This window comes from Camellia sinensis, chromosome 14, assembly GCF_055761805.1.
Source record: "Camellia sinensis isolate YWXY chromosome 14, ASM5576180v1, whole genome shotgun sequence".
NCBI classification, from domain to species: domain Eukaryota; kingdom Viridiplantae; phylum Streptophyta; class Magnoliopsida; order Ericales; family Theaceae; genus Camellia; species Camellia sinensis.
In genome coordinates, this window is record NC_138974.1 from 3367018 (window position 1) to 3391369 (window position 24352).

Here is a 24352-nt window from a genome sequence, read left to right on the forward strand (position 1 = left end):
TGAATTTCATAATATGACATTAACAATTATCAATTATATGAATTTCGTATTTTTTAATCGCAATTCTTAATTAAAAAAAATTACTTTTAAAACCCTAATTTCCTTTTAATTCCTCTTCACAAGCAAAAAAAAATACAATTTCCAATTCAACAAATGTACGTTGGTTTATTCAATATTCAAAATATAGACATTTTGATTCACAAGCATAATTTCAAAATTCTAATTCCTGATTTCAAATTTAAAAATATAAACATTTCGTCATTTCAATTCTCAATTCTCAATTCTCAATTCTCAATTATATGAATTTCATAATATGACATTAACAATTATCAATTATATGAATTGATGATTTACGAATTTCATCATTCCAAATTTCAATTCTCAATTCTCAATTCTCAATTCTCATATTTATGATTTATTTAAAAAATTCAAAAAATTAAAAAAATTCCAAACCCGATTTATTATTCAAAAGCATACAAATTCAAAAGCATTACAACCCTTAATAATGTGAACCCTAAAATGACATCCTAATTTGAACAATCCTAATAATGTGAACAATCTGAATTTCATCACCACAATTTCATCCTAATAAAATGACACCCTAATTTCATCACCACAACCACACTGACAAAGCATAAACATTCATAACCATATTCAATTCACAAGCAACATCCAAAAATTCAAAAGCAAAAAAATTCCACAAATTCAAAACCATTCGCATTTCTAATTTCCAAAAATTCCAAACCCTAATTTCATAACCACAATGATAAAAACCCTAACACATTTAATAATTCACATGTAAAACCCTAACATTGACAGAAAAATACAACACATTTACAAACACAAAAACTAAATACATAAAATTAGGGTTAATGTCATACCACGGAGAGAGAGAGAGAGCAGAGACAGAGAGTAGACCGAGAGCAGAGAGCGAGAGCGAGAGCGAGCTGAGATGGAGGAGGGTGACAGATGGAGAGGCTGAGAGATGGAGAGTGAGCTGAGAGCGAGCTGAGATGGAGGAGGGTGAGAGATGGAGAGGCTGAGAGATGGAGAGTGAGCTGAGAGAGAGAGATGGCCGAAAAACCTAAGTCTGAAACGTATGCAAATGGATGGAGGGGCTTCGTATATATGAGCACGTTAAAAACGCTGATTGAAAAAGCGTTTTCATTTAATGAAATCGCTATTAGAAATAACGTTTTTTCTGCAAACAATTTTTGTTAAAATCGCTATTAGCAATAGCGTTTTTTTTGCAAAAAAATTTTGTGTAAAAAGTGCTGTTCTTAACAGCGTTTTCCTTGGGAAAAAAGTTAAGCCTAGAATCGCTATTAGTAACAGCGACTTCTTAATCAAAGTCGCTATTTGTAATAGCGATTTTCCTGTTCATCTACTTTTGCGCTCCTAACAGTAAAAGCGCGAATAGTAATGGCGCTTTAGCTTAGTTTTGGAATTCCGTCAGAAGTTGGCCTAGTTTTGGAAATACAATGTAAAAAAGGCTTATATTGGGAAAAGCCTCCGATAGAAGCCTATAATTCAACAAAAGGATTGAATTCCATTCCGCTCAACTTACAAATCATATTCATATAGATAGAACATAATATAATCCCTAAAATAGTTCCCAAGATCACGATTTTGTTATTAACCAACAATTAAACCAAAAGAGGCTAATATAAAGATAGTTCCAAAACTGGGTTCATTTAAGCAAAATTCATCTCATGTTTCAAATAGATTTTCTAGTGTTCTTTCAAACATGAATTGATCGGACCTAATGTGATCATCATTTCAATCTGAAGATGATAAGGACTATAGTAGTGGTGGGGGTTCAGGTTTTCGAGTTTGAAACCCTAGAGAAGATCGGTTGAGACAAACACAGTTCGTGTGCTCCGATCGTCTTTCTCCATCGATCATCTTCACTCCAGGTACTTGATCCATTACCGCTACTGTCGTCTCTAGCGACGACAGCGACGAAGAGATGTATAGATACAAGTGAAGACAAACTCACGCTAATGGATTTGACGGACGTTGGTGGATTTGACGGTGAATTTGACGAAAGCTGGTGGATCAGAACAAACCCTTCGAGAAATCAAAATCATCGACTATTACTAGGTCAAAGAAGAGAGAGAGTGTGAAAGATCTTGTTGACGAACTAGATCTAGGGCGGCGGTGGAGATCGGCGGAGGAGTTTTCGGAGAAGCGACAAATGTAAATGGAGAAGTCCATAAAGAAGAGGGCGATGAAGACAGTGAGGGCCATGGAGGACCGGTGGAGGAGGAGGCGGTTTTCGACGCTTGGATGGCCGCAAAACCACTGCGATCGGAAACCCTAAACCAATGATGAAGAGAGAGAAAGAGAGAGAGAGAGAGAGAGAGAGAGAGAGAGAGAGAGAGAGAGAGAGAGAGAGAAAATAGGTTTTGAGAAATATAAATTGAACAGATAAGAGAGTGATCCAAATAAATAAATGCGTGAATTTTGAGAATAATATGGTTATTTCACAGAATGATGTCTTTATGACATACTATTTAAGAGCTTGGACCTTTGGGTTAAGGAAATCCAAAATTGGATTTTATCGCTGGAGTGTTCTTAAAAGTAAAATAATATATCACATCTTTTTTATTTTTTATTTTTAAACATGTTGAATTATTTAAATATATATAATAGTCTCTCTTATTTCTATTTTTTTTTATTAGCAAAATTATAAGTAAAAAAAATGCTTTTTCTATTTAAATAAAATAAAAAGTAAATAAAATATATTTGAAATTTAGTATTATCATTGTAGACAATTCAAAATGACAACATGAGTTATTTTTCTTTATAATTTTCTAACTAAAATGAGATTCACATAATTTTGAATAAAATAGTCCAAAAATTATTTATCCCAAATTAACGATTTGTTAGATTGCAATCTCCTAACTCTGTTGGTCCAGACAAACATATATAAGAGCTTGGAGTTGGGATTGGGACACACACTTGGGAAGCGCCCGCGAGAAAAAAACATGCGAGTCTGGAGTAAACAAGCATCCCGAGCGCTTTACAGCATCGTTGCGACTTCACCATCATCATTCGCTTCTTCATCTTCATCTTCATCTTCATCTTCATCTTGTTCTTTGATAGCAAGAGCCCTCACCACTTGGCGGCAATCACACCCTCTGATCCAATCTCCCCATCATGCATTCGGGGCCGTCCTCGAGTGTCCATGGTCCGCCACGCAGCTCCGCGGTGCCAAGTTCCGCGGCTCCGATGTCTCTCTCTCTCTCTCTCTCTCTGTATTTTGCAATGATGTGATGTGATGTGATGTGATGTGATATGATATAGTTACTTGTAATTAATAATTGCTCATTCTATGTGTTTGAGGTTTATGGAATGGAATGGAATGGAATGGAATGGAATTTCATAGTTCCATCCAATATCAATTTGATTTGCAATGACCCTTATTATGTGATGATTGCTGTATTCTTGATTTGTTTAGTGTTATTAATCATTTTCTCAATTTGCTCTACAGGTCAAACCCGGAAACGTCATTGAAAGAAAAGGTTTGCTTTTCATTTTCCTTCTACTTTTTATTTATGTATTTATTTATAATTGTTATTATTGGTAACGAGGGAGGGCATCTGGGGCTTTACTTCGATTACCCCCCTACTAGTATCACGGCTCAACTTTTTACTTATTTCCCAAGAACCTCTCCTTTTCTACACATTTTCACATTCATTTTTCTCATATATATACTTCTACTAACTGTAATGTTTTACACTTTTGTTATCTACGGGACTTGTCATCATACTTCAGGCAAAATTTATCAGGTACCTGATTTAGCATTTTCACATTTGTTTCTTGTTTTTTTTCCTTTCTTTTTGGGATAAATTTTCGTTATTTACCTGTATTCGTGGATATCTAGGTTGTAAAAGCACAGCACACAGTGCAAGGAAGGGGGGGTGCATGCATACAGGTTTGTTTACAAATTCCTTTAGGCTTAGTTTACCTCCAATCGGCATCTAATTTAGACTTGCAATACACATTTAATGTATGCTTTGGTATGTATTCTCTTGGGAATACTTTACAAGCATGTGCTATACCCTTTCTTTACTAAATCAATTGAATCAGTTGTTGTCAAGTTTGCAAAGTTTTAAAAAATTATGGATTTGAAAGGATCTCCTTTGACAAATTTCACATCGAGTATGCTCTAAGTTAGAAGACAAATGTGTAGATGTTATACTTATATGATTATTTGAATTGACCTCATAATTAGGAATGGCAACGGGGCGGAGCGGGGCGGGGCCGGGGATCACACTCCCCGTTCCCGATCCCCGATGGTGAAATTTTCTCGGCCCCAGCCTCGATCCCCGACGGAGAACCTATCACCATCCCCACCCCCGCCCCCTAACGAGGATCGGGTTTCCCCGACCCCGAATATTCCCCGACCAAAAAAAAAAAAAATAACAAAAACAAAACAGCAGCTGCTGTAGCTCATCATCATCAACATCAACAACAACAACAACAACTAGAGTATCATCATCATCAACATCAACAACAGCAAAATGTATATATATATATATATATGTATATGCATTTATATATTATCTCGGATCAAAAGATGTGAGAGGCCAGTGTATATATATACATAGTGAAGATATAGATATGTATATCAATGATGTTGATATAGGTGAGAACCAGTGTATACATATAGTTGAGAACCCGTGGTGCAAAGAAATGTTCATCACGGCTCGGATTTAGAAAGAACTCTCCGTCGCTGATCTGTCTCTAGGCTTCTTCTCTGTCGCCGCTTAGATCTGGTGGAAGGTGCTTTTTCTCCGTCGCGGCTTAGATCTGGTGGTAGAAGAAACTCTCCGTTGCCGATCTGTCCTTAGGCTTCTTATCCGTCGCGGCTTAGATCTGGTGAAAAGTGTTCATTCATCTCTCTCACATAAAGTAGAGGGAGAAGAGAGAGAGAGAGAGAGAGAGAGAGAGAGAGAGAGAGAGAGAATGAGATCTCAGAGATAGATATTAGATAATAATATAATAAAGCCTATATATAATAAAGCCTTAACATAATAATATAATAAAGCCTATATATAATAAAGCCTTAACATATATTTATATATATATATAGGGGACTGATCGGGGGCTATTCGGGGTGGGGACGGGCCGGGGCCGGGGCTGAGGTATCTATCACCGCCCCCGGCCCGAAAATTATCAGGGATTTAATTTTTAATACCATCCCCGGCCCTATGGGGATAATTTTCGGGGAAAACTCGTTCTAATCGGGGTCGGGGGGTCGGGTTCCCGTCGGGCCGGGTTTAAATTGCCAACCCTACTCATAATTGAAATTCTCTTATAGAAACGTTGGCTTCCTAGCCTAACTAAGAAATGGAAACAAACTTCTTATACTCACTGTACTAAGATATGGCTTTTAACAAAGTCAAACCAGAGAAAACAAAACATGTGGCTAACCCCAAGCAATTGGGTGGGACTTAGGCTTACTTGACTTTACATATACCAATTACTTTTGATACAAAAAGGACATGAGTTAAAACTAGTGACTAGTAATAAATAGCTAGGTTTTTTTCTGTGTAATCAAAACCAAATTAATCAATAGTTGTGGTTTGCGGGTGATTGCAAATATTTGGGATTACCCTATAGGGTTGGGTCCAATGTGGCCCTATGTCATGGACTAACTCTTTTAGACACATTGGAACAATTTTTTGTCCATGTGGTGCTCAAACTCGACCAAGTTTAAGCTCGTTATATTTCACTGACAATTCGAGTGTTTATCCATTTAAGGCCTAATGCTTTGTCAAGTAAGAACTCCCACGAAGGAAGCTCTGTCTTCCTAGATACTACAAGAGTTGATGTCTCAAGTGCACCAGGTACAGCTTAAGTCGCTTCATAGTGCCAAACTTCTCAAGGTGATCGCCCAATTGGTGCTCATGCTATCAAGGCGCCTAGCCACACAAGAATGTACTAGCGAAGGCCTTCAACCTAGCCGACAAGCTTAAATAGCATGCGGGGTCTTTGACAACACCTCAAAGAGTCACAAGGTCTAGCAGGCCTCATTTCTTGTATGTAAGTCACCGAGGGTCACTCTCATGCCCATGGCAGATTCCTCGTGCATACACGTGTGCTAGATTCTGCCTAAGGCCATTGTGCGCTGGTAGTGTTGCACTAACGTGCCACCCAAGTAAGGCAACATGTCAATCTGTAGCTTGTTTGTAGCGTTACACCATCCCACTTGCTAAGTACAAGGTGATTATTTCATAGTCCAGCTTGATGCCTTCATTCGATAGCCCACATATGTGGTGTTGCCTCTTGGCCGCTTGCTTTAAGCCATGGGACCCCCATGTGCAAGTTAAAACCATGCCCCATTTGTAGTAGCATTTTAAGCCATTGACAAGCTAGGAGGAAACATGACCCATGTCCGAGGAGTCAATCATTTTTCATAAATTCCACAATTTGAGAAAAATCATCAAACTTGGTTCCTTTACACCTAGGCCTAATCCCAATAAAAATCTTGGACCAAACTCTATTTGGCCCTTCAGAACAAGCCCCAAAAACCTGCCTAGCAAGCTACTAGCGTAGGCGTGGGCGGCCGGCAAGGCATGCATACATACGAGCAGGCGTGGGTGGACGGCTAGGCGCATGCACGTAATGGGCTAGACACGTGCATGCAGCATGCTGTTGCTGCTTGGGTGTGTTGCTGGAGGATGTCAACGTGGGTGCCATGTGTTGCTTAGGGCCAACCTTGGGGCCACGTTGAGGCTCCAAACTGTCAACTTGGAATCTAGAGGTCATTCCCTTAGGTACTTTTAAAAGGCACTCTTGAGCACTCTAAAGGTCACACCCACACATGCAAGGGGTCACTGAGTTGTTCTTGAAAGGCAACTAGTGACACCCTGACTTGGGAAGGTTCCTTGTCATCCCAAAAAAAAAAAAAAAAAAAAAAAAAATCAAATCATCGAACATCCCTTGTCTATTATTTGTGTTGCTTGCAACTTCTTTAAAATAGTGTATTGTGTGGTACTAACCTAACCATACTAGTGGGCTAATGGTTCTATATCAAATTTACCCGTGGGTGTGTGCGCTCGTGCGTGTGTGTGCGCGCGCGTATGTGTAGATTTTTTGTTTATTTATTTATTTATTTTTTGCGAGAGGAATTGAAGAACAATATTTCATTGGCATTCTTGCAAGAAGAGATTTTTTTTTTTTTTGGGGGGGGGGGGCTTGTTTTATTATTATATTGATTTTATGTTCTTTATGTTTTTTGGCAAGTAGATTGCTCGTATATAATTACCATGAAAGCTACTGGATCAATTTATTTTGCAATTGTCCCTTCTTGATTGGACTTGTGATTTTTCTTAAGCCTTAAGCATATCATGACCTTTTCATGTCCCATTTTAAACGGGTATCTTGCTCAAATTATTGTGTATTTTATAATTGTTTTCTTTAAAACTACAGGTGGAGCTTCGTGATATTGACAGCGGGAACAAAATAAATGAAAGGCTTCGTACAGATGAGGCTATTGAAAGTATGCATATTGACTTCTCAAGTCTTTTTGCAAATATTTGTGAAAATATTTTATATTGTTAATGCATCTTAAATCCTTTTTTTTTGTGTTTGTTTTGGGTAATAGTCCATGTTGAATGTTGCATAACTGAGTTTTGTTAAGTGTCTTTCTCATTTCTAAACTTCCATGAGGTTTAATGATAAAAAATCAAACCTCATTCGGAGGGCAATAGGTGAGAGAGAGAAAGAGAGACGTATAATAGAAAATTTATTTTGTATGTTAAATGCTACAGGAAAGAAGTGAAAACAAAAACTCTATTACAAACATCTCAAATATTCATAGATAAATTTGAAATTTTAGGATTTAGTGGAGTAGATATTAAGAAGCTCAAATAAGAGATTAATAGTATGGTCTAATGTGTGCAATAAGGTAGCTATAGAACCAAAAAGGAGAAAAAGAAAAAGAAGGAAAAGGAAGCTTAAGGACGAGGATGTTGTCAACCCAGCTAAGCTCAGTTGGCTTGAGTAGGCTCATCGTGAGGTTTGAGTGGCCCATGACACACTATCTTTTTCTTTTTTTGTTCTCTTCTTTGTTTTTACTTCTTTTTCTTTTTTTTTGTTTTCTGTCTTTGTTTTTATTTTTCAATTTTAAAATGTAATTGGATTTTTGGCCTTCATTTAATTATTTTTTTCGACTCAAGTAATGACCACAAATGTGTTTCATGCATGTTAAGGCCTTATGTTTGAAGTGAATTTAGTTTGAATTACATAATTGAAAAATCATACACATTCACATGCTAACATGTGTCTAACACATGACATTACACATTAAACATAGAAGGGTGGTTGTCACGACCCCAACCCGCCCCAAACAGGATTGTGTAGTGATCGGCTAGTAGTCCTCAACTATCAAAGGTCTGACAGACTCTTAATATAATTGGGGCAAAATTTCTTTAATAGATGTGTGGAAGCCATTATCTGTTATATTGAGTTCGTTTGCAACATCCATTCAGAGCAGTGTATAACAATATGAAATAAAAGTATACATTCTTTTTAATTTCATTATGTTACCTTATTACATAAATGATAAAATAAAATACAACACGTGTCAAAACTTTACAAATCAACACAAGCACACAAGTCTGGCTTCTAATTTAACTTCCTTTCATACTTGAACTCTTCGTCACCTACATATATATATATATATATATAAGGGAGAGGGGTGAGGCATTGCCCAGTGAATAGTAATAAAGTAAGGCGGTAAATGAATGAACATCCATGAGCCTTTAGAAATATAACATTTAACATAACTTGTTCATATCTATAACTTGAACAAGGCAAAAACATTATATAATGATGAGCATTTCATGGATTACAAGGTGCAAGCTATGAAGCACGGACACGGACACGGGACAAGGCAACTTCTAAAAAATGGGGACACGGACATGGCAGGGGACACGACAAATTTTTTAATTTTTTTATAAATATTTTTATTTTAATATACATTAATTATTTTATTTATTTATTATATTTTTTAAATAATTTGTTATTGTTAATTCATTATTTTTATTTTTAAATGATATATATTATATATAAATAAAAATATATAACAAATAAAGAATAATAAAATATGTTAAAATAAATAAAAAGAAAAATTAGATATTTTATTTTATATTTTTTTATTATATATGATTTAATTAGATTTCTTTTAAATAATTGGATGATTTATTTTATTTATTATATGTTAAAAAGTTAAGAAATAATAATTTACAAAAATTACTATTATATATGATACTTTAAGAAATAACAATTAAATATTTTATTTTACAAGATAAAAATTATAATTTATAAATTTTATTATATATATTATATATGATAAATTATATATGATCAATTATCTTATATAAAGTACTTTTTTAACATTCTTAAGTACTTTTTTTTTTCTAAGTATTCCTAAGTATTTTTCTTCTTCTCTAACATTCTTTCTTCAAGGCTTCCTAGCCATTCACTTTTTACTTTATTTAAATATTTAACATAGCGGATTGGCTGGTTTAACTTAGGGTATTTAAAGATGGGTAATAATATAATTATAGCATATGGCGTTCTTTGGGGTGTCACAGTGGTGATGCAGGACGATTGGGGCAGCAGCAAATCTGGACTTTTAGGGCTGATTTTGATTATGTTTTATAGCTGAAATCGCAATAAGAACATAGGGTTTTGAAGGGTTTGTATTGGGTGATAAAGGGGCAAGAGGTTAGCATAAAAAAATGAGATTGTGGCACTGTTTTAGGGGCTGTTCTGAGGCTGTAAACAGTGACTCGTGAACAGTAAACTGAAACGTAAAAGAAGAAGAGAAGAAGATAGGTCTACGCATCACACCTAGATTCCATAAGCATCACACCTAGGGTTAGGGTTGCATCACACAAACCCAGAAGAGGCTTCAAAGCTCTAAAAATTCTATAAAATATCAATTCTTCTTTGAATTTAGCCTTCCTTGAGCTTCTTATGCTTTACATCAATACATCAATACATCAACCCCATCAATGGCCATGTCTTGACTTTCATACAAAAATATATATATTTTTGTGTATATATCATATATCTTGTACAAATAACAATATAAAAATGGAAGAAAAGTACACTAATTATATTATTTTATATAACTAGGGTTGAAAATGAAATAAAAATAAAAGGGGCTAGATTCCAAATTATGAAAAGTAATAAATTATATTTGATATATTTTAATGAGAAAATGACTAAAAGAATTAATTTCGGTCCCGATGGATCAAATAACCAAAAAAAAAAAACGAAGGACCGGGCGTGTTTAACATTAACTGGAAGTTAGGGTTTTTAAGTAACAAAATAAGACCCTAGGGTTTTAATAATAATTATTTAGGGTTTAAAAGTGATAACTAAAACACCGGGATCGATTAGGGTTTAAAGCACATCTACTCGATAACTCAGGGTCTTCATTGAAATAAATCTTAAAATTAGGGCTTCAAAGATAATTACAAAAGTCAGGGTCTCTACATCTTTACTTGGTGTTGGTCCCACTAATCTTTGGCATTATTTGCATAAAACCTACTTTTAGTTTCTAACCTGTACTCTTGCACTTGGTAACTTAAAGCTTTTGGTACTGCACCAGGCATTGTTCCCAGTGCAAATGGATTTCAATTGATTATGATATTTGAATTGGCTAAATCTATATAATCTTTAATTACCCACTTAGCGATGGACTGTTAGTTGTTATGCATTTAGAACATTCAACCTGGAGATGGTCTATATATTTAAAATTTATAAAATTTTCATTGCTTAGTAATATTTGAAGCTTGGGTAACCAGCTTGGGGAATGATAGAATATCACCCCCTATTTATAAAAGAAGATTAGGGTTTACAAGAAATGCAATTTACAAGATGATCCCTGAGTGCTATCCCTGAGTGCTGATTACAGTGATTACAGACAGACCCTAGTGTGCCTTTCGGCGAATATAAAATGCTATCACTTAATATAATATGCTAACACTCCCCCTCAAGCTGGTGCGAAGATATCTATCATGCCCAGCTTGCCTACGATGTCATGAAATGGTTTATTCCCAATTCCCTTGGTGAGAATGTCAGCAAGTTGTTCACCTGACTGGACAAAGGGAGTACAAATGATACCACTAGTGAGTTTCTCCTTAATGAAGTGGCGATCAATCTCAACATGTTTTGTCCTGTCATGTTGAACTGGATTGTGAGCGATGTTGATGGCGGCCTTATTGTCACAGTATAACCGCATGGAGTCCGTCTGATCAATACCTAGATCATGCAACAATAATTTGATCCATAAAAGTTCACACACACCTTGTGCCATAGCTCTAAACTCAGCTTCTGCGCTTGACCTGGCAACCACATTCTGTTTCTTACTCCTCCAAGTAACTAGGTTGCCGCCAACAAATGTGCAATACCCTGAAGTTGATCTCCTATCAGTTACTGACCCAGCCCAGTCAGCATCTGTATAGGCTTCTACACGAAGATGATCATACTTTGAAAAATACAGACCCTTACCAGGAGCAGACTTCAAATACCTCAAGATTCTCATGACAGCCTCAAGGTGAATCTGATGAGGAGCATGCATAAACTGACTAACTATACTGACAGCAACAGCAATATCAGGACGGGAGTGAGAGAGGTAAATGAGCTTTCCCACTAATCGTTGATAGCTCCCCTTATCCACAACTTCTCCTCCTTCATCATCCCCTAATTTCTGATTGGGTTCCAGGGGGGTGGCACATGCCTTGCAACCAAGCATCCCAGTTTCCTTCAACAGGTCAAGCACATATTTTCTCTGTGAAATAAATATCCCATCCTTAGAGCGAGCAACTTCAATGCCCAGAAAATACTTCAAGCTGCCCAAGTCTTTGATTTCAAACTCTTTAGCTAAATATTTCTTCAACAGAGGTATTTCCCCACTATCATTGCCTGTAAGAACTATGTCATCTACATAAACAATAAGTGCTGTAGTCTTACCGTGTGAGGAATGTTTCACAAACAATGTGTGATCTGCCTGACTTTGTTTGAAGCCATATTTAATCATAGCCTGAGTGAATCTCTCAAACCAAGCCCTTGGAGACTGTTTGAGACCATATAATGACTTCCGAAGTTTGCATACTTTGCCTTCTGTTTGATGATCCTCAAAACCCGGAGGAATGTCCATATATACTTCTTCTTCGAGGTCACCATGGAGAAAAGCATTCTTGACATCAAACTGATAAAGCGGCCAATCTAGATTAGCTGCTAGAGAGAGAAGTATTCTGACTGAATTCATTTTAGCCACGGGTGCGAAGGTCTCCTGATAATCAATGCCATATGTCTGAGTAAACCCTTTTGCCACAAGTCTTGCCTTGTAACGCTCAATAGACCCATCTGCTTTGTGTTTCACAGTATATACCCATTTACATCCCACAGGTCGTTTGCCCGGAGGTAACTCAGTCAATTCCCAAGTGCCATTCTTCCTAAGTGCTTTCATTTCCTCAATCATGGCTAGTTTCCATTCAGAGGTAGCAAGAGCATCCTGAAAATGGTTAGGAATGCTAACAGAGGAAATATTGGACACAAACGCTCTATATGAGGATGACAAATGAGAGTATGATACAAACTGTGAGATAGGATGTTGAGTACAAGATCTCACACCCTTCCTCTTGGCAATAGGAACATCAAGATCAATGGACTCGAGAGATTCAAAATTACCTCGACTCTCATCAGAAGCAGGCGATGGCAGTGGGGTAGCAGAAACGGTCCCGTGTATCCAGTTAACTTGTTTTCTGTCTATGTCCCGGACATAAACATGCCCGTCCGTATTCTTGGTGACAGTGGGTTCTATAGTCCTAGTAGAAGAGGGGGGTTCAAGAACAACTGGTTCCACCATAGGAAGCACAGTAGTAGAGGGTGGTGCAAGAACAACTGGTTCCACCATAGGAGGCACAGGACTCACTTCACACCAAGGCTCCCCCGGAAATGAGGACGGTGACACCGGAGAGGACAAGAAATAGGACTGGGATTCAAAGAAAGTGACATCCATGGACACAAACCACTTACGAGACGAAGGGTGGTAACATTTATACCCCTTTTGAGTAGGAGAGTAACCAAGGAAAACACACTTGAGGGAGCGAGGGTCCAACTTACCACGAGAGGGAGAGTGATTGTGGACAAAACAGACACAACCAAATATTTTAGGAGGAATAGAAAACAAGGACTGAGAACCGAGGAGGACGTGAAGCGGAGCCTGTTTGGCCAAGACCTGGGTAGGGAGACGATTAATAAGATGGGCAGCGGTGAGAACAGCGTCGCCCCAATAGGGTCGAGGCACATGCATAAAAAAACACATGCACCGAGCCATGTCAAGAAGATGCCGATTTTTGCGTTCGGCCACCCCATTCTGTTGAGGGGTATTTGTGCAAGAGGTCTGATGGATAATGCCATGAGTAGAGAAATATTGTCCTAACCCAGAATCGATGTATTCCCCGCCATTATCAGAACGAAAGATTTTGATAGTGGCCCCAAACTGAGTACAAATCATCTTATGAAAAGTGCGAAACACAGAGAAAACCTCACTTTTATCTTTCATGAGATACACCCAAGTAGCACGAGAAAAATCATCAATAAATGTAACAAACCAGCGATGACCTTTCACAGACAGAACACGAGAGGGACCCCAAACATCAGAATGTATTAATGAAAAAGGAACAAAACTTTTATTCAAACTGGGAGCAAAAGAAGCTCTATGTTGTTTTCCAAGTTGACAAGACTCACAAAGAAAGTCAGACACATGATGATTTGCGAAACTAGAAGGAAATAAATGCTTAAGTAAATGAAAGGAGGGATGCCCAAGACGCCGATGCCACAGCCATACATCAGCGGGGGTAGTAGAAGACGTGGTGGAAGAATAAGCAAGTTTGTCCGGTTGATCTAGGAAGTAGAGACCATTTGCTGCACTACCACTGCCAATCGTCCTCCCCGTGACAAGGTCCTGAAAAAGACAATGATCAGGAAAAAACGTCACACGACAATTCAAATCCTGGGTAAGACGACTTAAGGATAATAGATTAACAGAAAACTTGGGGACATGGAGAACAGAAGATAGATGTATGGTAGGAGTGACTTGGACTAAACCTTTGCCAGAAATGGAAGAAACAGTTCCATCGGCAATCCTAACTTTGTCCTGACCTGAAGAGGGCTTATAGACAGAGAAAAGATCAGCGGAGCCAGACATATGATCTGAGGCACCAGAATCAATAATCCAAGGCAAAGATGTATGACACAGAAAAGCACAAGGAGAAGATGCTAAGTTACCTGAGCGGGTAAAGGACGAGGAAGCGGTACTGAGAGCAGTAGAAGATCGGCGGTCCAACAATTGGCGCAAAGCATCCTCCAGCTCAGTATCAGAAGCTGGGGTAACAGAAGTAGAAGTAGTATCAAGGGTATCAACGGCACTAGACTGATGAGCCCGGGAATAGGAACCACGTCCCCTAGATGGACCTGACCGACCTCCTCGAGAACCAGACCTATCACTGCGACCCCCGGAGGGAGTCCCATGAAGCTTCCAACACGTCTCACGAGTATGCCGCGGCTTCTTGCAATAATCACAAAATACAGACTCCTTAGCAGCAGACGGATGAGGCAGGCTGAGGCCATCTCGAGGAGTAGACAGTAATGCGGAACGGTCAGTAGAGACAGGGGACATCATAGCAGACCGGCGACTCTCCTCATTTTGTACATAGGAAAATGCCTCCTGAAGTGAAGGAAGAGTATCCATACTCAGAACCCGACCCCTAACTGGATCATACTCCACATTTAGGCCGGCCAAAAATTTAAAGACCCGTTCCCGTGCGATGAACTTTTTGTACCCGATAGAATCAGTAGGGCAAACGGGCTTATAGTCTTCCAGGTGATCAAGGCGTTTCCAGCCGTTGGTGAGGAAAGTGAAGTACTGAAGAACAGTTTGCTCCCCCTGAAGTGTGCTCTCAATAGAGCGGCGCAACTCAAATGCCTGTGAAAAATTCCCTTTGCGGGAATAGGTAACAGCCACAGCCTCCCAAACATCCTGGGCAGTCTCCATAGACAAGTAGCCCTCACCAAGTTCTGGAACCATCGAATGGATAAGCCAACTCATAATTAAAGAGTTGGTAATCTCCCATTGTTCATAACTTGAGTCAGTGGTACTAGGGGCCTGTATCCTGCCATCAACATATCCCATCTTCCCTCTGCTCTTCAAAAACATAGTCAAACTTTGGGACCATGCTAGGTAGTTCTGACCATTAAATAGAGAGGTGGTGATTTTCAGACTAGGGTTGGGATTCTCAATCATGGCAGTAGGTAGAATGGGACTCTCACTCTTTGGTGTTTGAGAAGAAGGAGACACACTGGTGGAGTCTGTCATGGATACAATACTACCGAACCCGCAACACAACTAGGGGTAATCACAAACCTGGAAGGTGGTAGTGATATAACAGGCACAATGACCACTATAAAGATATAACAAAATTAAGAAACCATTTTTTTTTTTTTTTTTTTTTTTTTTTTTGTTTTTTTTGTTTTTTTGTTTTTTTTTTTTTTTTTGATTAATTTATGTAGATATCAGGATATATACATATATTTATATATAAATATATATATATCAGGCTATTTATATATATATATATATATCAGGCTATTTATATATATATATCTATATATTGATAGATAGACTAGAGTCGGAGAGTATACCACAGTGAGGACGACGAGGGACGACGAGGGACGACGAGTGACGGAGACGACAGAGCTGACGGAGACGAAGAGGGCGACGAGTGACGAAGACGACAGAGCTGAGGAGACGAAGACGAGCTGAGGACCTGAGGAGATCGGCGAAGCAGGAGATCAACGAAGACGAAGCAGATGATCCAATCGGCTGATGAAGACGAAGCGGCTGATGAAGACGGTGGCTGAAGATCGACGAAGCAGATGATCCAACTAGGTACGGTTTTGAACCCTAACCCTAGAGCTCTGTTCTGATACCATGAAGCTTGGGTAACCAGCTTGGGGAATGATAGAATATCACCCCCTATTTATAAAAGAAGATTAGGGTTTACAAGAAATGCAATTTACAAGATGATCCCTGAGTGCTATCCCTGAGTGCTGATTACAGTGATTACAGACAGACCCTAGTGTGCCTTTCGGCGAATATAAAATGCTATCACTTAATATAATATGCTAACAATATTATGTGTCTTGGTTTCTATTGAGCTGTATTAATTATGCGAAATTGGGCACTTTGGGGGACTAATGCAAAGCGAATGACTTTCAAATTCTACTCATTCAATACCCTTAAGTGGGTTGAATTAATTTTGTTGGCCATCCAAGCGCTCTCTTTGTTATTATTTGATCAGCTGAGATAACGCAAGTTGGTGGGATTACCTTGTTTGTTAAAGGATCTTTTGTGCTTGCTGTTTGCTTTCTCACTACCAAGAAACAAGGCAGCATGTCTAGTGATTCAAAGTCTAGCATGCAGCCAGACATTAGGTTTTGCTGATGATCAAATCATATCCATTTAACTCCAAAACCTCTAGGCTGGGACAGTGTTTTAAAAAGCGCGCTTAGGCGCACGCCTAAGCTCAAGGCGAGGCAAGGCGCAGCTTTGCGCCTCAGGCATGGTGAGGCGAGGCGACATAGGTGAAGCGCTGCCTAGGCGATGAGGCGATCGCCTTATTACGAAGTGCAAGGCGAGCGCCTTGTGCGCCTCGGCTTTCTGAGTGGATACCCATTCGGCGTGTCCCTTTGTTTTTTTTGTGCAGGTATGGGACACGGCAAGGGACACAGGAGAGAAGAAAGAGAGAAGAGAGGAGTACTGGGTTTGAAGCTCCGACCAGTCGAGTTTGCCCTAACCAGTCGAGTTTGAAGCTTCGACAGTCGATTGACAACCTTCGACCTTCGATCGACCTCCGACGAGCTTCGATCAACCTTCGACGAGCTCCGACGAGCTTCGATCGACCTTCGCCTTCGCCTTCTCTCTCTCTCACTTTGCCTGTTTCTCTCTTTTCTCTCTCTCTCTTCGACTCTGTTTCTATATATATATATAGATATATGTATAGTATAAATTATAATTTATATTATATTATTATAACTTTTTATTTTTTATTTTTTATTTTTATTATATATTTTTATTTATGTTTTTATAAATTATATTTATATATATGATATGTTTTTATTTATATATTATATATATACCTTTATAAATTATATATATGTTTTAAAATAAATTATATATATGTTTCAAAATAAAAATATTTATAAAAAAAATTAATGATCCACATAAAAAAAAAAACCCAAACCATTTTCCAATTTGCACAACAAACCATAATTTATTTATCTCCGGGATTCACCCCGATCCACATTTTACACCACAACCACACAAAAAAAACAAAAGAAAACAAAAAAAAAAAACAAAAAAAAACCACACAAGATCACCATCACCACCACAACTGATTTGTTTTCTTTTCTGCCGACGGTCACCCACCGACCTACTCTGCCGCCGGTCTCTTCTTTTTGCCTCTGTCCTGGGCGGTCCTTGACGGTGCTGCCTCTGTGCTTCCTAATCCACCAAGCACATTCACTCCCCCCTGCTCCTCCACTGCAGCATATGGCGGACCTCCAAATCGAAACATCACGGTAGCCTTCCGTTTCAGCTCCTTATTTTCCGTCTTTAGCACACTTATCTCTGCTCGCGCATCCTTATACATGCGCTGGAGCAGAGCCAGTTGGGCGTTTAACTGCTGCACCTCATTTGTCCTACTCTGAAGCCAGTGCGACAAGTTTGTGACCGCCGTCATGGTCTCCACACATGACTTCAATGTATACTGATTGGCCTCAATATCCGTTTGCACTGCCATTTTTTGCTCCACAGACCGCATCGGAAAGTTCAACGGAGCAAAATCAGAGGTGTTTGGTTGAGGTTCACGGGCCACCGCACCAGTTATCTCTCTTGTTGACTCATTGAGGTCGGGAAAGAGAGTGAGCAGACCACGGGAAGACGAGGCCATTTTCTGGGCAACAGCGTATTACAGAGTGTTACCGAGTATCTCCCTCCGAAAACGAAACGTTTTTCAGAGTTTTTTAGCCAAGGCAGAGTTTTTTCAGAGTTTTTTTATCTCTCTCTGAAAACGAAGCGTATTACAGAGAGTTTTTTAGCCAAGGCAGCCTCTGCCTCAGCCTCGGTTAAATAGCCAACGCAGATACTTGACGCCAGACGACACGCCTTTTGAAAGATTGGGCACGCCTTTTGAAAGATTGGGCACGCCTTTTGATGGCACGCCTTTTGAAAGATTGGGCACGCCTTTTGAAAGATTGGGCACGCCTTTTGATGGCACGCCTTTTGAAAGATTGGGCACACCTTTTTATGGATTGGGCACGCCTTTAATTATTTTTATTTTTTGAATTAATTGTATAATCATATAATCATAATAATTTTTATTTATGAATTAATTATTTTTTTATTTATGTATGTATGAATTAATTAATTAATTTATTTATGTATGTAATAATCATAATAATTAATTAATTTATGTATCTATTTTTTTTATTTATGTATGTATGAATTAAATAATTATACTAAAATTGTTATTTAATTTAAACATTATACTGAAATTGTTTAAAAACACTCTATATTAATTTTTCTATTTTTTACGAAGACTGTGCGCCTTATTTCAATAAAGCTCGCGCCTCGCCTTGCGCCTTGCGCCTAGGCCCCGAGAGACCTTCAGCGCCTTAGTGCGCCTTGAGCCTTTAAAAACACTGGGCTGGGAAGCTAACAGCCTAAGAAACGCACTTCAAACCTCTTCTATTATGTGTTTCATTTGTTAGTTCTAGCAGTTATCTTCTACTTTGAGCTCAATATATATTTTTGATGATACTATTATTCAAATTCATGGATATCAGGTTATGTGGTATGTAGCTTGATATTTATTGTGTTTGGCACTTCTTTGTGTTATTTTAATCTCGTTTGATGTGGTGCAGAAGTATTTGTTGAAGAAAAGCCCTATACATACTTGTATACTGAGGATAACTTTGTGGTGCTAGCGGAGTAAGTTCTGTTTTTTTCTTCTTCTTTTTTCCTGTTCCATTTTCTTATAGTCAAAGATACACACACACGTACTCAGAAAATTCACTCCCTGTGTTTTTTGTTTGCAAATTTTGTCAGGCCTAAAACATATGATCAGTTGGATGTGCCCAAGGACTTGTTTGGTGAAGCTGCTGTGTATCTAAAAGGTTGCAGACATTTAAGCCTTGTTTGGTTTGTTTTTCAGAAAAATTTTTGGGAAAAATTCTTTACAAACAAATTTTCAAGAGTAATCAAACCAAACAAATTTTTTCAAAAAAAATCTCAAAATTTTGTTTGGTTACCTAATTTCCAAAATCACTCTCTCTCTCTCTCATAAACATCAAATCAATCACTTTTTTTAATACTCTCTCCCCAAAACAATTTTCCAAAACCATTTTTGAAAAAAGGCAAACAAACAAGTTTTCGTACTTTTTATCTCAAAAACTACTCTACAAACACAAACCAAACACCCCCTTAGCATTCGGCCTTGTGTTGCATGCATTTCAGTTTTTGCATTTTGAACTTATTGTTTGCAACAAGACATCTTTAATTGGCTGCAATTTTTCTTCTATTAATGTGCCTGTGCCAAAAGATGGGCCTTGTTATCTTAACAAGCAATGCTTAAGGATAAAAGTAAATTTGATTAAGTGGTTGTTTGGCATGTGCTAAACTGCTAGTTTAGCACATTATCCTATTTAGGTCACAGTCATCTTATTTAAGTCAGATCACCTCTTCACCACATCACTTTAAACCCGACCCATATTTCACGTTTTTCATAAAAAGTCAAAAAGTATACTAATCTAGCACTTCCCAAACAACCCCTAAATTAAAATGAATTTAATCATGAAGTTTGTTAAAAATGATATATTATTGATTGATATCTGATGTATTACAAGATTGATTAATTACAATTCCTATACAATCTATATATAGAAGAAAATGTGGTAGTAGGTGTAGTGGAGGTGATAGTGGGTTAGGTTGGGTTAGGTGAAGTGGAGTGTGTGGTGAAGTGGAGGTAGGTGAAGTGGAGTGTGTAGTGGAGTAGGTGAAGGTAAAGATGGGAAATTCTAACAGCCCCCCGCAAACTCAAGGAGGAGAGAAACTAACCAACTTGAGTTTGGAGAGAGTAACAAAACAAGAAAAATACATAAAAATAAAAAAGGATAGGAGACACTGTATGGTCGTGTCAGACCGTTGGTGAAGACACTGAATGGTGGTGTCATAACGTTGTAGAGGACACTGTATGGGGGTGTCATAACGTTGTAGAGGACACTGTATGGGGGTGTCATAACGTTGTAGAGGACACGGTATGGTGGTGTCATAATGGTGTAGAGGACACTGGATGGCGGTGTCAGACCGCTGTAGAAGACAGTTTATGGGGTCATGTCGGACCGTTGTAGAAGACAGTTTATGGGGTCATGTCGGACCGTTGTAGAAAAACAGTTTATGGGGTCATGTCGGACCGTTGTAGAAAAAACAGTTTATGGGGTCATGTCGGACCGTTTGTAGAAGACAGTTTATGGGGTCATGTCGGACCGTTGTAGAAGACAGTTTATGGGGTCATGTCGGACCGTTGTAGAAGACAATGTTGTGACAGTTTACGGAGTCTTGCTGGACCCTTGTAGAAACTAACCGGAATCAATGTCGGGACAGTTTACAGAGTCTTGTCGGACCCTTGTAGAAACTAACCGGAATCTATGTCGGGACAGTTTACAGAGTCTTGTCGGACCCATAAAAAATCGCATCCTCAAAAGGTGCGCTCAATTTTTTAAAAAGGCGTGCCATCAAAAAGCGTGCCCAATCCATAAAAAGGCGTGCCATCAAAAGGCGTGCCCAATTCATCAAAAGGTGTGCCGGACATGATGGCGAGGCACGTGGGCGCCTTGGCTTGCGTGCCCGTTTGTCGGCTGGTGGTAAGAGGCGCGCGATGCGCGTGGCTGCCTCGGCTATAAGACAGAGGCTGAGGCTGAGGCAAAAAACCTGCGAGAGAAATTCTGAGAGAGATTTTGGAGAGAGATTCTGTAACACTCTGTTGTCTGAGAGAGAGTTCTGAGAGAGATACTGTGTAACACTCTGGTGCCTAGAAAATGGCTTCATCGTCTGCCCGCGGGCTGCTCACCCTCTTTCCCGACCTCAACGAGTCAACGAGAGAGAGAACTGGTGCGGTGGCACTGGAAACTCAACCAAGCGCCCCGGAGTTTGCTCCGTTGAACTTTCCGATGCGGGCTGTGGAGCAAAGAATGGCAGGGCAGTCAAATGTTGAAGCCAATCAATATACACTGAAGGCATGTGTGGAAAGCATGACGGCGGTCACAAATTTGTCGAACCGGCTGCAGAGTAGGACAAATGAGGTGCAGCATTTAAACTCCCAGCTGGCTCTGCTCCAACGCATGTATAAGGATGCGCGAGCAGAGATAAGCGTGCTAAGGGCAGAAAACAAGGAGCTGAAGCGGAAGGCCACCGTGATGTTCCGATTTGGAGGGCCGCCATATGCTGCAGTGGAGGAGTATGGTGGAGTGAACTTGCTCGGCGGTGTGGAAAACACGGAGGTAGCACCGTCAAGGGCCGTCCAGGACGGAGGCAAGAAGAAGAGACCTGCGGCAGAGTAGAGAAGAAAATCCTGCCTGTGGATGTGGTTGATGTGTTGCTGTTGTTGGTGTTTTTTGTTTTTGTTTTTTTTTTTTTTTTTTTTTTTTTTTTGGTGATGTAAAATTGTGATCGGGGTTGAGCCCCTGATATGAATAAAATGACAAGGTGGTGGAATGTGGTTGGTGTGATTTTGTGAATGTTGTTTTGTGTAATAAGAAAAATAAAAGAAAATAAAACAATGGATAAAGAAAAAAGAGAAAAAAAAAAAATTTGTGGATGGGGGATAAGAAAAATAGGTGTGTATGTTTTTTTTTTTTTTTTTTTTTTTTTTTATAATAAAAAAAAATATATATATATATATAGATATATTAAAATAAAAGAAAATGGTGAAATCGTGGGTGGAAGAAAGTAAGGGAAAGGAGGGAGATGATTAAAGGGGGTTGGAAAAAGTGGGAAAATGTGATGATAGTGGTGAGTGGAGCATAATGTAGAATAGAAAAGGTGGATATAATAATAAGAAGAAAAGTGAAATGGTGTGCTGTGAAGAATAGATTAGAATAAACATAGATTAGAATAAACATAGACATAGAAAAATAAAAGAAAAGAAAGTGGAGTGGAGTTGGAGGAGAGAGAAAGAGGGTGGCGTGAGGGACATGCCCATGTGAGGCAATTGCTGTAGCAGCAGTGTCTGTGCCAACATTAAGGGCTCATGGACAACCTGTTTAGATTCAAGAACATAAACTTTTCCAAAAAAACAAACCACATAATTTAGTCTTCCACGGCCATGAAGCCCCGTGAATCAGACCCCTTCTTCCCTTTCCCTGTCCTCCTCCGGCTACCAGAGCCGCCGTGATCATGGCGGTAGTAGTTCCCGTCGTTGAAGATCAACGGCAAATCGTTGGCTTTGAGGTTGCAGAAGCTTGTGCAACTGGTGGATGTTATAGCTGCCATGAATTGTGAAGTGAGAGAGAGAAATTCTTGCTTACTCACAGGTAACGATCAACTATTCCAAGTCTCAACCAATCTTTTATTTATACCAAACAAGCCTTCACTAGTAACTTGATTTTTCACACAGTTGTAGGGTTGCAATTCGGTAGCAGGATTGGAAGTAAACAGCAACTCATGAATGGCTAATCAACCCTGCAGGCCAATGATACCAGGGCTGTTAAAAAAAAACTCCAGCGGGCAGCGAGGGCATGGTTGCCGGCCGGCTGCCCGCCGGAAAGAAAGGAATATAGGCCTAAATCTTATGGCTCTGATACCATGTTAAAAATGATATATTATTGATTGATATCTGATGTATTACAAGATTGATTAATTACAATTCCTATACAATCTATATATAGAAGAAAATGTGGTAGTAGGTGTAGTGGAGGTGATAGTGGGTTAGGTTGGGTTAGGTGAAGTGGAGTGTGTGGTGAAGTGGAGGTAGGTGAAGTGGAGTGTGTAGTGGAGTAGGTGAAGGTAAAGATGGGAAATTCTAACAAAGTTCAATAGCTAACGCTTTACTGAACCATTTGCTTGTCAAGGAAGGAAAATGTTATAGGAAATGGGTGTAGTGCTGAGATGTGCCCATTGAAGTAGTTAAAGATCCAAAGAGTATAATGCATTTTGCTTTATAAGCAGGCACTATTCTAGATGAGAAGATTTTGGTTGTCTAAGTTGGGCTAGCATTTGTGGATTGAGATGACGATGATAAAATGACATAAGAGTGAATGATTTAATAGTGTTGGTTTATGAGTGAAAAATGTTGTACAAAGCAAGTGTAGTTGGGAAGACTCGCTTGAGGTGAATTATTATTCTAAATGCTAATAGATCTTGTCAATGTTTTCACAATAACCTAAGGCCTATAACCACAATCATGACCTGATTGTTGCTATTGTCATCTTTAACCACCACCTTCTCAACATTGTCAATGCAAGATCCACCACCCTGACATCCACCTGCATGACTACCTAACGTGATGCGCTACACTATCACCATGCTCTCTCACCACTATTCGTGCCTTTGCTTTAGGTGTTACCCTACATACTTCCATTGTGTTGCTCTTACTTACAACTACTTCATAATGCCACATTGGTGGTAAGGCTACTCAGTAATACTTCTTTCCAATTCATTGAAGTCAAAGTACATGTGATGCGGAACGTGCATGCATGCATGGAGATTTGCCTTTAGTATTTTTTATTTTATTTATTTTATTTTAATTGTAGTTTAATCAAGAGTCTTATTTTGGTTAGGAATTTTTATTAATATTTGCTTCCTTTTTTATTAGGATTTAGTTTTCTAAGTCAATTGAGTTTTATTAGGAGTCTAGATTATTATTTAGTTTCCTATTTTGATTAGGTTTTCTAGCCTATAAATATTAAGTATTTGCATTTTATTATTTAGTTTTGATTAATGAATTGAGAGTGTTTTAGGCTGTGGTTGTGTTAGGGCTATGGCCCTCTTCTCCCTCATCTCTTCTTCTCTCTTCTTTCTTTCTAAGGTGTCCTACATCTACATGTACACGCATAAAGCATTATTAGTCATTGGAAGCTTCAAAAATACAAAGATTTGTTTTTTTATCATTTTGAAATCATGCTATTGTGACTGTCTTTTTTTTAAGCATCATATGTTTTGTTTTTTTTTTTGTTTTTTTTCCTTCTCTTCTAAAAACTTGTT

The 24352-nt window shown here is 38.7% G+C and overlaps 1 protein-coding gene across 6 annotated transcripts in view; it reads left to right on the forward strand.

Moving 5' to 3' along the window:
• Positions 1–2879: 2879 nt before the first annotated feature.
• LOC114265161 (uncharacterized) overlaps positions 2880–24352 on the forward strand; it is a 63129-nt gene continuing 41656 nt past the window's right edge. For 5 of the 6 annotated variants that reach the window (XM_082904421.1, XM_082904419.1, XM_082904420.1 and 2 more), the window contains exons 1-7: positions 2880–3236; positions 3497–3527; positions 3781–3794; positions 3890–3940; positions 7444–7513; positions 19018–19084; positions 19202–19269. In XM_082904421.1, coding sequence (XP_082760547.1) covers positions 2991–3236; positions 3497–3527; positions 3781–3794; positions 3890–3940; positions 7444–7513; positions 19018–19084; positions 19202–19269 — 547 coding nt within the window. In that variant the 5' untranslated portion in view covers positions 2880–2990. The remainder of the gene's footprint in view (positions 3237–3496; positions 3528–3780; positions 3795–3889; positions 3941–7443; positions 7514–19017; positions 19085–19201; positions 19270–24352) is intronic. The other variant, XM_082904424.1, reaches the window with a different exon arrangement.